This window comes from Equus caballus, chromosome 11 (genome assembly GCF_041296265.1).
Source record: "Equus caballus isolate H_3958 breed thoroughbred chromosome 11, TB-T2T, whole genome shotgun sequence".
Classification (NCBI taxonomy): Eukaryota; Metazoa; Chordata; class Mammalia; order Perissodactyla; family Equidae; genus Equus; species Equus caballus.
This window is the reverse complement of record NC_091694.1, coordinates 35,926,897-35,943,773: the sequence shown is the minus strand read 5'-3', so window position 1 is coordinate 35,943,773 and position 16,877 is coordinate 35,926,897. Positions and strand designations below refer to the sequence as shown.

The 16,877-nt window shown below is 50.5% G+C and overlaps 2 protein-coding genes across 15 annotated transcripts in view; one reads left to right on the top strand and one right to left on the bottom strand.

Moving 5' to 3' along the window:
* Positions 1-6,475, top strand: part of MYO19 (myosin XIX) — a 55,779-nt gene extending 49,304 nt beyond the window's left edge. For 5 of the 13 annotated variants that reach the window (XM_070227550.1, XM_023652956.2, XM_023652955.2 and 2 more), the window contains 6 exons: positions 35-138; positions 1,889-2,055; positions 2,185-2,314; positions 3,655-3,740; positions 4,224-4,529; positions 5,672-6,475. In XM_070227550.1, coding sequence (XP_070083651.1) covers positions 35-138; positions 1,889-2,055; positions 2,185-2,314; positions 3,655-3,740; positions 4,224-4,529; positions 5,672-5,800 — 922 coding nt within the window. In that variant the 3' untranslated portion in view covers positions 5,801-6,475. Of the gene's footprint in view, positions 1-34; positions 364-1,246; positions 1,359-1,888; positions 2,056-2,184; positions 2,315-3,654; positions 3,741-4,223; positions 4,530-5,671 lie in introns of those variants that run through there. The other 8 variants (XR_011423306.1, XR_011423304.1, XR_011423308.1 and 5 more) reach the window with 5 other exon arrangements.
* ZNHIT3 (zinc finger HIT-type containing 3) lies at positions 6,339-13,451 on the bottom strand. Of its 2 annotated transcripts, XM_023652960.2 has the most exons (5): positions 10,678-13,389; positions 10,523-10,554; positions 9,101-9,187; positions 8,039-8,122; positions 6,339-6,880 (listed from the first exon to the last, which is right to left on the bottom strand). In XM_023652960.2, exons 1-5 carry the CDS (start codon positions 10,761-10,763, stop codon positions 6,699-6,701), a joined length of 471 nt encoding a protein of 156 aa, XP_023508728.1. In that variant the 5' UTR covers positions 10,764-13,389; the 3' UTR covers positions 6,339-6,698. The 2 variants fall into 2 exon arrangements, with proteins under 2 accessions (XP_023508728.1, XP_070083662.1); XM_070227561.1 differs by lacking the exon at positions 10,523-10,554 and having other exon boundaries at positions 12,937-13,451.
* Between the last annotated feature and the right edge of the window lie 3,426 nt (positions 13,452-16,877).

Below are 16,877 nucleotides of genomic sequence, written 5' to 3'. Positions count from 1 at the left end.
CGCATTCTCCTCTTCCACCTGCTTTTGCTTCCAGAGTGTCTCACCAGAACTTCGTGGAACGATATGAATTGCTGAGAAGGCTCCGTCCTCGCACATCCCCTGGTCCCTGCAGCCTGTCTCTTGATGAAGGGCGCTCAGGTGAGAGGGGCCCGTCTGTTAGTCATTTGTTCAACCACAGTTTACTAAGCACCTGTGCTGGGCCATCCCAGGGCTAGGGGCGGGGGTTCAGAGATGAATAAAACACAGCCCTGCCTTCATGGTTCTTGGTTCAACAGAGGAAACAGACTCAAAAAACAACTGAAGAGTGGGAAAAGTGGAAAGGGCATAGCTAGGAACAGGATGTTGTGGGTGGTGCTGGGGAGATGTGAATCAGGGAAGACTTCCTGGAAGAGGTGGTGTCTGAGGACAGATGGGATTAGCCAGGTCAAGGGCATTCCACATGAAAGAAGTAATCTGAACAGAGGCCTGCAGGCAGGAGACGGCACTGTGTGAGAGGAGCTCCAGGCCATTCAGTGGTGCTGGCTCATAAGGACAGAGAATGGAGAGGTGAGGCTGCAGTGACAGGCAGGGCCCAGTCACAGAAGCTGGATTTTATTCTCTGGGCAGATGGGAGGCACTTCTGGGGAAAAAGGGAGTGACATGGAGACCACCGTGGGGGCCCCGGGGCAGGCCATGGGAGTGAGGCTGTTAAGCTGGCCAGAGCAGAGAGAAGCTAAGGATGTGGGCAGTCAGGAAATGCTGAGAAGAAACTGGTCAGACCAGCAAGTGTTTGGTTGGATGCAGAGGGACAGGAAAGGAGAAAATTAACTATGCCTGGCCAGTGGGGAAGAGAGGTTTGGGGCAGCTGCTGAGCCCTGCCAGGGCTGATGAGCTCCAGGCCTCAAGTCATCCAGTGGAGACGTCTGCAAGACCCTCGGCAAGCTTTAACCTCAAGGGGACGTCTTGCCTGTGGCCCCAATTTGGGGGTTGTCAGCATGCGGATATCACTGAGGCTGTGGGAGTGAGGGTTGAGGCCAAGGACAGGGTGTGAGGCCCCACCCAGGAAGACCCCAGCCCAGCACCAGCTGCTCCCTGCACCCACACAGCCTTACCCTGGGGCCCACCAGACCCAGGTGGGACAATTCTGCTTTGTTTTTCTCTTCTCTTGAACACAGTTTTGTCACTTTCCTCTCATCCTTTCTCCCTACCTCTTTTCTCCCCCCTCTCTCCATGGTTTGCTCTACTGCTCTGTGCCTCTTGCCCAAAGCCCCCCTGGCCCCTGGTTGATTTTTGCTGCTGTTTCTCATCTGCGGCATCTTCTTTGGCAGCCTCTGTCTCCAGAGAGGCACTGGGCAGCTAAAGGTGGTCAGAGCCCTCAGGTAAATCTTCCCTCTGCAGGAGTCAGCCCTGCAAGATGCGGGAGGGCAGGCAGGGGGACCCACTGGGCCTCCACAGGACTGGGATTTGTTCTCTCTTTTCCCATACATGGCGAGGAGTAAGGGGTCAGGGGCTGAGGGGTGGCCTGGCTGTCCTGCTTGGCCATCAGCATGTTTGGGGCCTTGGAAACAAATGCTGTCTGAGCAGCCTGGGATTCCAGGTTGAAGTCCAGGCATCAAGTGCCTTTTTGGGAGCTGGCCCAACGGGACCCATGGGAATGGAGGGTGCAGGCCAGTCCAGGGCACAGCCACAAGTGGGGATTCCAAGACTCAGAACAGCCAGGGGCCTGAGAGACAACAGAGGGGCTGCTTCTGATCTCCCCATAAAAAAAGGAGGAGGTAGAAATGGTTAGAGGCAAGAACAGCAGGAGAGAAGCCTGTGGAATGTTGGGGAGACCAGAACCAGTTTCTTAAGGCCACAGATGTGTATAGATGACCACGCACTGATGGGATCTCTGTCTCCCATCCCCTAGAATGGTCTCCACACACTGAGGAGGCCACGCTGCAACCTCTCCTCCAGGACATCCTCCGCACTCTGCCAGCCCTAACTCAGGCAGCAGCCATACCTGGTGACCCAGCGGAGGCTATGCCAGCCCCAGTGTACTGTGGCAGGACCAAGGTGTTCATGACTGACTCCATGGTGAGCTGGTTGGGATGAGGAACGGAGATTATAGAAGCCAGCTGTGTGCTGTCCTCAGCAGGACAGGATCTGGGCCCTCCTCAGGGCAGGGGGAGAGGCTCAGGACCTCAGTGATGTCCCTTCTCCCAGCTAGAGCTTCTGGAACGTGGGCGTGCACAGGTGTTGGAGCAGTGTGCCCGCTGCATCCAGGGTGGCTGGAGGCGACACCAGCACCGCAAGCAGGAGAGGCAGAGGCGGGCTGCTGTGCTCATCCAGGCAGGTAGGAGAGCTGGGGCCCTGGGCAGGCAGCCATCACTCCAGGCCAACAGGCAGGCCTAAATGCAGCCACTGTCAGCGATTTCACACAGACCCCACCTGATACCTGTTTCCTTTGAAATGCTGCTCGTCAAATCCCCAAAGCAAAGCTAACTGTGTCCCAGCCTCAAGTGATGACACAACCCTATGGTGCCCTGGGATTCAAATTTCCTGTCCACCTCACCGAGAGCATCTCTCCAGTTCAGTGGAAACCAGGTCACACCATGAGTAAGGGTGCACTGTAGGTAACAGGCTAAAAATGTGCCTCTAATGCCCCTTTCCCAGATCTCAATAGCTGTTTATAGCATCTTTTTTTCCCTTTATGACAACTCAAATCCTTACCTGCTGGGCTGCAGGGCTTGTAATGAGTTTAAGAAGGTAAAAACTGACAAGATTTGATTCATCAAAGGAAGAGATGTATGAACCATGTTCGTAGCAGTCTTATTTTGAAAAATAAAAATACTAGGAACAACCCAAATACCTGACAGTGGTGGAGTCATGGCTACATTATGGGCCATCCTTATGATGCAGCTAAGAAGTCTTTTTAAGGAATACTTTAAACTTAATGGAAAACCACTTCCAATATGATGTTCAAACCTGGATACTAAACTACACATCAAAAGTGATGCCACCTCTGTAAGGTGCATTTCTGAGGGGACAGGCATGAAAGATTCATATGAGGAAACGAGAAAACCATGTGGGTTGGTGAGATGACAGGTGAATTTTAGGTTTGTCTTCAAACTTTTTAGTCTTCTAGAATCCAAATGGATTAGTATTTAATGGAATAGCCCCTTTTCTGAATATCATTGTACCAAAAAGAATCAGAAAATGCTGAAATTTCAAGAGAAGAAAATTAAAATTGCCACATGATCAGCCCACCATCCAGCAGTTATTACCTTAACCAGCATGTGAGTCTATGGCGGTGTCATTCGTGGTTTCATCAAGCAAGCAAGCAAATTCAACTAAGGGTTTCCAAAAAATAGAAATAATTTAAAAAGATTCAGATGATTTGGATCCCTCTTGTTCCCTGGGCATTGCCCCAGACTGAGCCTGCTCCCGGCTGCCGCCTCACTGTGTAGGTCTCTCCAAGTCTGTGGGCAGTCTGAGAGGGGTTTTCCAGAGCCAGTTTTGCATTATCTATTGACTTTGGTACCTTACCTTATGTAGTGGCCCGACGCTGCCATTCACTGAAAAAGTACCTATTTCAAACCTTGACAGCTGCTCTGGTGTCACCACAGAGCCAGGTTACCGATAGCTCTAATGAACATTTTTCTACTCTTTCCTGTTTCTGGGCAAACCCCTTAGCCGTTCGTTCCTGGTTAAGTCGGAAACACATCCAGAGGCTGCACACAGCTGCCATGGTCATCCAGCGTGCGTGGCAGAGGTGGAGAGTGAGTATCTGACTTGAGAAGTGAGGGTGGACAACGGTATTTTGATACCAGATAGAGCCAGTTGGCATGCTGGCCCTGCCACTGCAAAATGGGTGGCCTCGTGTTCCTCATGTATGAAATGGGCACAACCCCACCTACACTGCAGGGTGGTTGTGACACAGCAAGGAGTGGCATAAGCAACTCTGGGAATATACTAAAAACCATGGAATTGAATACTTTAGAAGGGCGGGCTTATGGTCTATCAGTTAGATCTCAATAAGGCTATTATTTTGTAAAGCAGCATTTGTAGGTAGGGTCTAAGCACTGTTGCCTTGGGTATAAAGTTGTGCCACACAGAGCCCATCTAGTTGAAGGCATCCAGTTCACGGCCAGGTGCCCTTCAGTTCACCTTGTTAAGCTGATTTATTAAAGATAGTTTTGGTTTCCACTTCCATTGAGAGAGCTAATAAATTGAAAGCTATAAAGTGGTGTTCTCTTTTTAAGATCAGAATGGCCTGCCTTGCTTCTAAAGAACTGGATGGTGTGGAAGAAAAACACTTGTCTCAAGCTCCCCATTCCCCAAGCTCCTTCCCGCTGCCCCAGGCACAGACCAGGCTCCTGGGGGCAATAATCCGCCTCTGGCCCCTTGGACTGGTCCTGGCCAACGCGGCGGTGGGCGTACGCGGCTTTCAGAGGAAACTGGTGGTCTGGGCCTGCCTCCAGCTGCCCGTGGGCAGCCCCAGTACCTACACCATCCAGACAGCACAACAAGAACAAGCTGGCGTCATGTCCATCCGAGCACTGCCTCAGGTAAGCTGTGTGGCAGGATGGCACTCCTGCCCGTGACAGCTCTGGGTCCTTCAGACCCCACTGTGGAAGGCAGAGGCAAAGCCCAGGAGAGTCTAGCAGGAGCAGGACTGAGGCTGGGACAAGAGCTGTCCTAACCCTGCTGGGGAAACCAGAAACCTGTGCTCCCCAACTGGCTGTGGGTTTGGATAGTTTCCAGCAATACAACTAGGAATTTTCCAGAGCCCATTCCTATTCCCTTTTTAGAAATTGTCTCTAAGTGTTCTAGCATCTCCTCTGAATCTCCTTTTAATTAGCTCCACTTTCAAAAAGTTAGGGTTGTGATGACAGCTTATTCCCTCCAATGGCACTGGATTTAGCACTATGCTTTCCTCAAATTGTATGACTTGGTTTAACTCCTATTCCAGCTGAGGAAATGACAAGCAGGTGAGGTCCAAGTGCCCTTTTTTTTCATTATGGGCAGCCAGGGAAAAATAGTCAGCCAGCACATAAAATGGGCTAATACTCAACCTATTACATGGGGTTACAGCAAGGATTAGTGACACTGACAAGGCAGAAGGAAGGAAACATTGAATTTTCATACCAGAGGAATTACTACAGGCCATAATCTGGATAAAATCTCCCATGATAACCAACACACAGGCTAGCCAGAGTGTAAACAGAAGTGTAACTGTTTGATCTTCCAGCTTTAGGCAGTCATAAGAATGTGACAGGCGATACTCCTGGTAGGGGAGAGCGCCCTCCTAGTGTCTCCTCACCTGTCTCACAATGAATGGATTTGAAATTTTATATTTTAATACTGCTTTGGACTTGGCCACTATTTTTAGAATAAGGCAAAAAAAATCACTGGGGCCAGCCTGGTGGCATGGTAGTTAAAGTTCAGTGTGCTCCACTTCAGCAGGCCCGGGTTCGTGGGTTTGGATCCTGGGCGCAAACCTACACACCACTCATCAAGCCATGCTCTGGTGGTATCCCGCATATAAAATAGAATCTTCCTCAAGCAAAAAGAGGAAGATTAGCAACAGATGTTAGCTTAGGGCCAGTCTTCCTCACAAGAAAAAAAATTCATTGATTCACTCAGTCCTGCTCCTGCTGACTCACACCGGTACTTACTTGTGCACACCTCCCTGCATCTCTCTCCCTAGGGCTCGATAAGGTTTCACTGCAGAAAGTCTCCACTGCGCTATGCTGACATCTGCCCTGAACCTTCGCCCTACAGTGTTACTGGCTTTAATCAGATTCTGCTGGAAAGACACAGGCTGAGCCACCCGTGATCTCTTCCCACCTTCTGTCCTCACCTGGCTGGGTGATCCTTGGTGCCTTTGTTTCTCAAGGCCTTTTCCTGCCAGCTGCCTTGCCAAAGACATTTAATCAACACACAGCTGCCAAACGACTGCCACAGCACACGTGACTGTGCCTGCCAGCCAGGGCTGTGGCAGCGACTGTACCAGTGGGCCTGGGGCTCCAATCTACACCTCAGGCCGTGTCGGGGCTGGTAGTTACCAAACAGGATTAAGAAATATCAGGGCCACAGAGAACTTCACCACATTTTACTACCTTCACAGATCCAACTCAGTGGTGGTGTCCATCACTATACTCCCCTGCCTCCCGCCCCCCACCCCCCACCCCCTATTCCCCACAAACAGAACAGGCAAAGTCAGCCAGAAATCAGCTCTGAAATTTTGGCTGGGAGAAATTTTGCATTTAGTTCCTTAAAAAGGAACAAAACCTTACTACTTAATATGTTGTTGGTTTATTTAACATAATTTCAAGCAATTAGATTATAAACCAAGGATGACAAGTGATGCAATGTACCATAAAACTACATCTTGATTTTATTTAATAACACTGAGCAAGTTTTAACTCAAATGGGTTTGAAACTTGAAAAATGATATCATTTATGATGTCTATCTTAACTGTACTAAAAATAAAACATTTAAAAACAACCATCTTAAGTTTTCTCGAGTTTTCTCTCTATAAACAGTTTGCCACCTTGAGAGTACCCCCATCTGCCTGAAACCCGAGCCCACAGCGATGGAGGTGAAGAGCTGCATGACCTACCCTACGTCACCACCCTTGCTTAGGGCCCCACACTTGCTGGTCTCCTGGGAGAAGGAGCAGACAGGTTCCAAGAGTCAAGCACATCCTTAAGCAGACAGCATAATCATCATCTTAAGAATCCTCGTTCTGGGACGGTTCCACAATCCTTAAACAGCAGTCAGCAAACTCCACAAACAGGGGCTCCTGCATGCAGGCTCTCATGAGCTTTGCCTTGTTGTCTCCCTGATCGAGGCTGACCATCAACTGTCTAAGGTGCGGGTTGAGCAGTAAGCTTCTTAGTGCTGCAGACTCTCCTTAAAAATCAACACGGAAAGAAACGCCATCTTGGTTCAAGTGTGAACATGGAGACAGATGAAAGCTCAACGCTTCAAATGTATTAACATCAGGGATGCTGCAACCTCTTAACCTTTAAACTCACAAATTAACCCAATGAACAAGGTAAGATTAGCCTGTTAGATGATTTCCAAGTTAAATGCTATGACAGATTCCTGTTCTTGGTATCTTTGTAAATATCTGAACTTTATGCCATTTCAGCTAAGAAAAAACTATTTTACCAGCACACATACAGAGAACAACAGCATTAAGCCGCTGGCACGTTTCCTTCCTTTACAGACATGAAGGTTCTCAGTTGTGAGGACAGTTATATCAAATACTCTGAATGATGTTGAAGCAAGTGTGTGATCCAGTGTGAAGCAGGGTCAGTAGCAGGAACTGACACTAACATCTGTATGGTGCTTTACAGTTTACAAACTTGTTTACACTTATCGCCGCTCAGCTCCAATCTCAGTCTAATCACTACCAGGGGACTGGAGGCAAAGCACCACCTGTCAGCCTGATTCTGAAAGGCGAGGAATGAAAGTGCCCACCTTAGGAAGTACACCGGCCCGTTAATTATATAGTAACAGAACTGCTGTAAGGGTTGACAGAGCAGTCCCCCAATAATAATGCTGGGCATTATTAGCACCCACGTCCCTCTAAGAAATCAGATCCTGGGATTGCTCAGTTTGCGTGAATGGCTGGACCATAAATTGAGCACTGGGGACACGGGAATAAATGCAGGCCCCTACCCTACAGATTGATGTGAGAGAAACAAATTACCATAAAATGCAGTGAGTGGTATATTTATTATAAGGCACCACTGAAAAAGTGCCTAATTCTGAGAGAGACAAAAGGTCAAGAAGAGTTTAGCTGAGGAAAGGAAACTTGAACCAAGCCTTGAAGGAGGAGGAGAACTTCTGCCAACCCACAAAGCCAGGAGGATTCCAGGCCAAGAGGATGGCCCTGGTGGCTGGCTGGGAGGCATGGAAGCCCTGTGTGTTCACGGACCCAGGTGGCTGGAGGAAGGGCTCGGCACACCACACTAAAGCATTTAGTAACTTTAAAAAATCACATTCTATACAATAGATTAAATGTATCTCAATGGTTGACAAGTAAACAAAGCACAGACTTACCTAAATTCTTTAAATTCTGCAAAGAAACTCTGTCTTCTTCCTCATCACTATTGAGAAAGTCAGCTACGGAGTCGTCGTCATCATCTAAGGAAGACAGAACACAATCAGCTGCTTACGACTGAAAAGAGAGCCTGGGCGCCAGACGTGAACTACTGCTCCAAGAGATGAAACTGTGTGTGCACGCGTGATAGGAACAGGTTTGCAAGTAGGGACAAAAGGAACCTCTTCTCTGGACTTTGTGCTATACCCACACTCCTCGTTTAGGAAAGGGAAGGAAAGTGAAATAAAGAACTGGCAACTTCAACGAATGCATCCTAGTGGTCACACACTTACTCTATGTGTTTCCCTGTGGTATTGGGCTTGGAGCCTGATTCTCCAATTCTTACCACCCCACCTCCCTTCACTCTGGCTCCAGCCCTGTCATGGGCCAAAAAAGTAGGTGCTCTGTGAAAACCTGCTAACACGAATCCCCGGTGCTTTCAGCCTGGGCACTGAAATTGCTGGCACTGCCTGAACCCAACAAGGAAGTTTCTCAAAGGGCAGAAGTGGGCCGTCCCCTTGCTGTCAATGTTCAGAGCCTAGCATGGTTCATGACGCCTAGGACGTATCAAAGAAAGGCTGGCTGGCTGGCTGGCTGGGACGACAGCTCACTCCTGCTGTAAGCTGTGAGGAACCCCCAGCAGCAGCAAGGTGAGCTAGGCCAAAGGCAGTCCCCTGCCTGGGCCTGGCTCAGGTGAACTGACAGCCCCAGCCAGATCCATAGAGAGAGACCCCAAGCCGTGACCAGCAGGGTCCACCCCTCACTCCCAAACCACGGCTATGGCCTTTCCCCCTTTTGCCTCCTGCTCCCATATTTCTTGTCCTGAACAATGCCTTCAGGTTGCTCTATAATATCACCAGTGACATGTGGCCTCACTCCCAGTGCTCTGGGCTAAGGAAGCTGCTGCTCCCTAATGAAGCCACCGTTCCTGACTCTGCCCCAGCCCAAGTCTCCTCCTCTTTCCTTTCAATTTATTCTGTTTGAAATCCTTTTCTAGGTTTGATTGAAGTCAACCAACTCACCTTTGTTTTCCACAGGCTTTAAAGTTTTTGCAGTAAGAGCTGATCTTATTTTTCTCTCAACAGGACGAGTTTCAGGGTTGCACTGCTCTGAAAGAGACACAAATCTCAGGCACACATCACTTCCATTTCAGTGGCAAGGGTGCACCTCACCCCAAGCCAGCATCTAGGTGGAAGGCATAGGTATGGAATAAGAGATGTGGGTGGGGGTAGAAATGGATGTAGAGGAAATGAGAGATCAAAGCAAGGGGCAGTATAAGGAAAACAACAAGCAATCCTGAGCCTGGCAGAAGGCCTTATGCACCCCTAGGCCTGTCCCCATCCTTCCTCACCCTGCCTAATTAAGTGGCACACCAACTTCAATTAGCATCATACTATCTTCTCAGCAATTTCAGATACTAAATTTGCACATACCATGTGCCCTTGGGAATACACAGATGAAAGTCATCAGGCCCACCTTAGAGGGGTTTAGTCTTGATGACAGCTAGAAATATGGATAAGATAAGGAGAGTCTAATCTATGTCACCTGAGAGGGCCGGGAGACAAGAACAAGAGGAGTCGTGGAGGTGTTGCCAGGTGGGAAGAGCATTCCTGGCAGAGGGAAAGGCTGGACAGCGTGGTTTGATGAGCAGTGCCATGTCCGCGCCCAGGATTCGGACCAACGAAACACCGGGCCGCCTGCAGCCGAGCGTGCGAACTTAACCACTCGGCCACGGGGCCAGCCCCTCCAAAAGCAATTCTACTTCTTTCCTAACTTGAGCTGAAAGGCTTCTTTTGAGACTGCTCCAAAGATATTGGGGAAAAAAAGGGGGGCGGGGGGTGAAACACACTGCTGTAAACCACTTTACAGTGTTTTTTTAATAAAGTGGTTACTTTCATAAAGAACTTTAATAAATGGTTACTTTCATAAAGAACTTTAACAGAAGAGCCAACCGAGCATGAGGTCGTGGGAAAGGGTCCCTGAGAACAGAGAGGAGAGGACTTAACATGTAGACGACAAGGTTAACAGACCAAGGGCATCGCTCCCGATTGTAAACAGATCTACATCGCTGTTTCTAAAAAGGCGTTATTTAAAAGAAAGAAACCGTTCTTGTTAACCTTAGCCAGAGCAGTGTCTGCCACACGGCGACGGGCTGCGTCAGAAGGCTACGGTGAAGAAACAGCGAGGGCAGACGTCCGCGAAAGCAGTCGAATATTTTTAAAGAAAAAGAGAACAAGACGCAGAAGGAAAGGCGGAACAGAAGAAAGGTTTCTGATCGTTCAAAATCCCGAGAGGCTTTCACGGGCAGAGGTCCCCCCGGGAGTCCCGACAGGACCGGGCGCGGCAAGGCCGGGAGCAGGCACGGCCAGAGGGGTTCCCGGCCCCGAGACGGCGGCGGGATATGAGGAGGGGGCCGGGGTCTGAGGCGGGGACGCCGGCCTTACCTTTGTGCTTCCGGAAGCAGGTCACGGAGCAGCTGTAACAAGAGGGCCCACACGCCGCGTCAGCCCCGAAGGCCGCGCGGAGCACCCCGCGGCGCCGCAGCCCCCGCCCGGCCGGCCGACCCGCGCGCTCCCCCTCCCCACGGCCTCCCGCTCACTAGGGCACGCGGCAGGCGGGGCAGCGGTATTTGGGCTTCTCCAAGCAGATTACGCAGACGATGGTGCTACAGTTGAGCGACGCCATGATCCCCCCGCCGACTCTCGCGCACCCAGGCGGTCCAGCCTCTAGCCGCGGGTCCCACGCGCACGCCTTTTTTTCCGTTTCCGTAACCAGGACCAATCAGCGCGCGGCACTTGCCGGCAGTCAAAAGTAATGGATTGATCCTGCTCACTGTTTCAGGCATGATAAGTAGAAAGTCGATACACTCGATGTGCATCCAATAGCTGTATCGTAGGTTTTCCCTGATTGGGTCACATCGTGGGAGAACTTGTTATGTAGCCCTGTCCGTGTCCCAACGCGGCTGTGCGACTTGGAGCAAGTCATCGTTACTCTCCAGTTCTGTTGCCCCGCATGTAAAAAGAATACATGGGGGGCTGGCCCCGTGGCCGAGTGGTTAAGTTCGCGCGCTCCACTGCAGGCGGCCCAGTGTTTCGTCGGTTCGAATCCTGGGCGCGGACATGGCACTGCTCGTCAGACCACGCTGAGGCAGCGTCCCACATGCCACAACTAGAAGAACCCACAACGAAGAATACACAACTATGTACCGGGGGGCTTTGGGGAGAAAAAGGAAAAAATAAAATCTTTAAAAAAAAAAAAAAAAGAATACATGGGACTCGGTGTCCTTTACCTTCTGGAATGGACTTTCTGAATCTTGCGTGGGCGTTGGGTTCTCCCGCACACCTCATTTGCTTACCTCTAGCAAATAAGTCCAAACATTGGCCAAACCAGAATCGGTTAGATCACATGACACACACGTGCCCTGCCCAGCCTAGGCCATTTTTCTCAGAGGAAAGAAAGATGAGGCTTGGCCACTGACAAATGTTTATTAAGCTCTTACTGTGAGCCCTGCATTGCCAGACGCTGGGCCGGGGTCACCTGGGATTAGCAGGGACAGTCTCTGTCCTCAGGGAGCTTAAGGCTTAGAGTGAAGGCAGGAGGGAGAGGCGGGAGGGAAGAGACTCTGGTGCTAGCCTGCATTTGCATGACCCTCGAGTGAGCGCTGCCTTGAATTTTGCACCGTAGACTCCTCACTCACCTCACCCTAGTCACAGCCCTGGATGAAATAAATTGGCCAGGGAACAGACAAGTGACTTCTAGCCAAAGGTGGGGATCCCGACCTAATGAGTCCAGATAGGTGAACTGTGATGGGCCTTAAATACCACCTCAGGCTTTAAGAATAGACAAAATCGCATTTTATTGGGAGCCCTGCTCCTCCTTGAAGCCCTGAGCATTGCTCAGACTAACCATTCCCACCCCACATGCATGGTGCCCTCCTAGGGCCCTAAGTCGCCCTCACCACCAAATGCTTCCCCCTTTGTGTTGGCCCATCAGTCCTCAGGATCCCGTTACTATAAGGGCCCCCCATGACTGTCACTGTCTGCGAGGATGAATCTACTACTACCAAGGCAGCTTTTCAAGTCTTAGCTCAAACCCCTCCCTGGCTGTGTGACTTGGAGAGATTGGTTACCCTCTCTGAGCTCCCTCATCTATTAGAGTGGTCTACTTTCCTGAGCTGTTGTGAAGCAAAAGGGAGACCATGTGTAAAAAGGTTTGTAATCTGAAGCGCTGCAAATGGTTATTTAGTGATATGTAGAGTCTGTCATTGTCCTGGAGCTCCGGTCCCAACCCCATGAGTGCAGGTCCTAGGCCCCAAGTCCCCGTGGCCAGGGTCCTGAGCTCAGGTTTCTCCAAAAGGGTCCTGCCGTCAGCCTCCGTGGGCCAGGCTGGAGGTGGGCATGAGCAACTATCCATCCCTCCTTTGGCTTTGCCGGACTGTACTAGGACGCTGTCCAGTGCTCAGTGCTGAAGCGGCCCCTCTGGCTGCCTACCTGCGTCGCCATGGAGCTACCCCTGCCTCCAGACTCCACTCCAAGAGGCGTCCATACTGACCCAATAATCTGCAGTGTTCCTGTATCTCTCAACAGTCGTGACCATCGCCAATTCGAAAACCAGAAGCACCCCAGGAGGTCCATGCTTACCTGGGAAGGCCAGAGATGGTCGGTGACTTTCCAGGTCACTTTTGAATCCTATGTCCTATCTGGCACTGGCAGAAACTCACCTACTGTGGAAATCACCACTGCCCATTCCAGATTTTTCCTGTGAGTTGTGCCTGGAGGCTGAGGCCACGGAGAGTCTCCACAATTTTCAGGGGCTCCACCCCACCCCACCCACATCCAAACCACTCTGAATCCCCTACCTTCGGGTCCAGAGATGGCGACTCCAGCAAAAAGAGGCAATTCCTGGAAGTCCTCCCATGCACATTCCATGCAATAAAGATACCTCTTCCTCTACTCCAGGTGACCCCCCACTTCCATGTACATCCACACCCCTCCTGCTCCAACATCCAGGAAGGGAGGTGGTTCCGGTGATAGCGATGAGGTTGGGGAACCAAGAAGCCAAGGAAGCGCAGTAAAGCTCCTCTGGCCAGTGGCTAGTTCAGAGAAGAAAGTGAGTCCAGGCCCAGCAACTAGATGGCCACATTGATGCGGCCGGCCGCCCCTGGCAGCACCCTGGCTCTCCCTGGACTCTCACCGTGCCAGTTCTAGAGGCTGTCTAAAGCTGCCTTGTGCCTCCTTAGCATCAGCCTGAGGGGCAGTGCCGGAGCTGGAGGGAGGCGAGCTGTTAATCGAGGCAGAATGGTTTCCAGAGCTCTGACGCCTGGCAGGCGCTGTCCAGCGCATTCTAGGCGCGCCCAGCCCGGCGCCAATCTCTAAGCTTGGAGGCGCGCGGCGGGGGTTCCAGGCCCGGCGCCCGGCACCGCCAGAGGGCGCTCCAGAGCGAGATTTGCTTTGTTGTAACGGACTCTGCGGCTGGATTAGAGCACAGCTCGCACCAGACCTGGCGCGGGAGGCAAGGCTGTCTCACCACGCAGGGAAGAGTAAACCCGGGCGCTGGCCCTCACCTCGAATATTGACAAGGGGCGGGAAAGAGCGTCGAGGGTGCGGTGCCGAAGCAAGCGACCGGATGGGCAGGGGTGTCTCCTCCATGAAAACAAGGCCCATGCAAACCGAGGGCTCCAAATGCAACTGGCCGTCCAGGGGCAGTTGCCCGGTGCCCATCGCCCTACACTTCCTGGGAGCCCCAGGAGGTGGAGATCCACTCACATTAGCCTGAAGAAAGTTTAGCCGTACTTCGGAAGCTTTGGGGTTACTAACCAGAGCGAGAGCCACTGTCCTGCACCTTCACCCATGCCACGATGGAGCCGTCAGGTCGAGCTAATCACCCCACGTGGCCTACATGTTGCCCTTATCAGAGGCCAGAGGTTGACAAGGTTGGGGTCTCTGTGCTGCCTTGCTAAATCTCATCTTCTTTCAGCAGCTCTAACACCTCTATCCCTCCCCACGGCATGCGGGACCCAGGACCAGCACCAGGAGAAGTAGGTGTCCACAATGGGGTCTTTAGGGGCCTATGCCGTGTTCTCATCTGCTGGTTTCCATTTCCCCTCTGGTGTCTAAGAGAGAGTAGTTCAGATGTTCAAGAGAATGAGGTTGCTGGTTGGAGTCCTTTATTTGACTCTGATGTTCTGGTGGAGTGGACCCAAGTGATGAATAAATGATATTCACTCCCCAGCTCTAGACAATGACAGTCTGACCTGCAGTCAGACTTCAAGGAGAACATCCAAACAACAAAAGGGATAGAGAATAATTGCATTATCCACAGTCCCAGAACTATTGGGAGAGCACAGACGGTAGAGGCCACCATTGTTTCATGAACACGCGCACCCTACCACCTACATCCCCACACTTTTCTTCTCTCACACCTTCTCCCATTTGCAAATCCACTTGGATCTCCCACCATGTGTTCCCTAGGACAAACAGAGATCAAGGAATCAGGACTTCCCAGCCAGATTCTCCAAGAAGTCTCTAAGGGTCCTGCATGGAGTAGGCATGGAGCTGGGGCTTTGTACAAACCTCTGAACTCATCTCTACCTCCCACATGGCGGAGATGCATAGGAACTCTGCCCAGTGAGGAACAGGGAAGAGGAACTGAGACCCCAAGTTTCCTTCCTATCTTTTAAAAATGAAGACAAAATAAAGACTTTTAAAACAAACAAAAGCCATGAGAATTCTTCACTAGCAGATCTGCACAACAAAGTTATGTAGGCAAAGGGAAAATGATACCAGATGGAAATTACTTTCACAATATGGTATCATCACATACCTACAAGAATGACTAAAGTTTAAAAAGACTGGCAATACCCAGTGCTGGCAAGGAGGTTGCTGAGGACTGGATGTTTGTGTCCCCCCAAAATTCGTATGTTGAAATCCTAACCCCCAATGTGACAATGTTAGGAGGTCGGGACTTTGGGAAGTGATTAGGTCGTGAAGGTGGAGCCCTCGTGAATGGGATTAGTGCCTTATAAAAGAGACCCCCAAGAGCACTTTCTTGCCCTCTTTCCACCATGTGAGGATGAAGTCAAGTACCTGAGGGGTACTGTAGATACTCAATAAGAACATGATTGCCTTTTGACCTTGTTCCCAACACGGACATAGACGAATCTTGCCAACTTCCTGTTTTCTTGTTTAACTTGAGGGGTGACTCGGGTCTCGAGGATTTGTGAGTTTGTTTTGCAGAATAAAAAGAATGCCTGCTGGGAGGTTGCAGGTTGTGATTACCTGATGGCCGGCCCCCAGCAGCCTTTTCAGATTGCCCAGGGGCTTATCAGGGGTGACCCCTTTGTTTCTCTGAAGCTCCTCCTGCCAAGCCCCTTAGCTCTATAAAACCCCCCTGCTTTTTGCTCTGGTTAAGGTAGATTTGAGTGAACCCATGCTCCCATCTTGGCCATCTCAAGGGGGCCCTTTCTCCATCTCCAAGCACTGATGTCTCAGTGTTTGGCTTGCTGCGCATCAGGCACACAAACTTGAGATTAAGAGGTTCGGTATCAAGGACACAGCAAGAAGATGGCCATCTATGAACCAGGAAGCAGGCTCTCACCAGACACTAAATAGGCCAGTACCTTGATCTTGCACTTCCCAGGTTCCAGAACTATTAGAAAAGAATGTTTGTCATTTAAGCCACCCATTCTGCAGTATTTCTGTTATAGCAGCCCAAGTGGACTAGGACCGAAATTGGTACCAGGAGTAAAGTGCTGCTGTAACAAATAGTTAAAAATGTGGAAGCAGCTTTGGAACCAGATAATGGGTAGCGGCCAGAAGAGTTTTGAAAAAGCCTACATTGCCATGAATGAAACTTTAAAGGTGATTCTGGAGCTCAGAAAGAGAAGAGGAGAACTGTAGAGAAAGCCTCAGTCTCCTTAGAGAATACCTGAGTAATCAGGAACAGAATGTTGGTGGAAATGCGGACCGTCAAGCCCATTCTGGCGAGATCTCAGAGGAACACGTTACTGGAAACTGGAGGAGAGGCGATCGCTGCACAAAGTGGCAGAGAACTTGGCTGAGCTGTGTTTGCACTGGAGTATTTTGTGGAAGCTAGATTGTGCAAGTGATGAAACTGGATGTTTCGCTGAAGGCAGTTCTAAGCGAAGTGTTGAAGTTGTGGCTTGGCTCCTTCTGACTGCTTATAGTGAAATGCAAGAAGAGTTAAATGACTTCAACACAGAATTGTTAAAAGGGAAGCAGAAATTAAAATTGCTAAGCAAAAAGGAAGCAGAACTTAAAAATCCTCAGCCTATCCATATTGCAAAAACTGAGAACACTAATGGTGTGGCCAAGTGACCATTCAATCAGATTAGAAGCCAGGCATTATTCTTCAAGACAATGGAACAATGGAAGAATGACTCCAAAGGCTATTCAGAGACCATGAGGGCTACCACTCAGGCCCAAAGTACAAGGGCCTTCAGGATACAACAGTTTCAAAGGGTCTAGGCTCTCTGGTTCAGGTGGGCCAGAATGCCCCCCATGCCTTAGAGGTGCCCCCCAACACTCAGAGCCTCAGGTCACAGACACAGCAGAGCCACAGAGCCCAGGCAGAGAGCCACTATCATCCTACCAAGCCAAGGGGATGATATTGCCACCCCAGTGGGCCTGGAGGGCAGATCATCAGCCCAGGAGAGCTGTGGAGGAGGGACCACTGCCCCAGGGGGCCTAGCGGGCAGAACTTTGAGCCAACGAGGGTTATTCTCAAGCCTCAAGGTTTAATGTTTGCCCTGTTAGGGTTTCGACTTGGGACACATGACCC

What these genes read in the sequence shown, in the direction of transcription:
- ZNHIT3 (XM_023652960.2), bottom strand. Translation starts at nt 10,763, where the DNA reads ATGGCGTCGCTCAACTGTAGCACCATCGTCTGCGTAATCTGCTTGGAG. An exon ending in CCCGCCTGCCGCGTGCCCTA is followed by an intron (nt 10,555 to 10,677) that starts GTGAGCGGGAGG and finishes CTCTTGTTACAG; the next exon opens with CTGCTCCGTGACCTGCTTCC. An exon ending in AAAGCCTGTGGAAAACAAAG is followed by an intron (nt 8,123 to 9,100) that starts GTGAGTTGGTTG and finishes TGTCTTCCTTAG; the next exon opens with ATGATGACGACGACTCCGTA.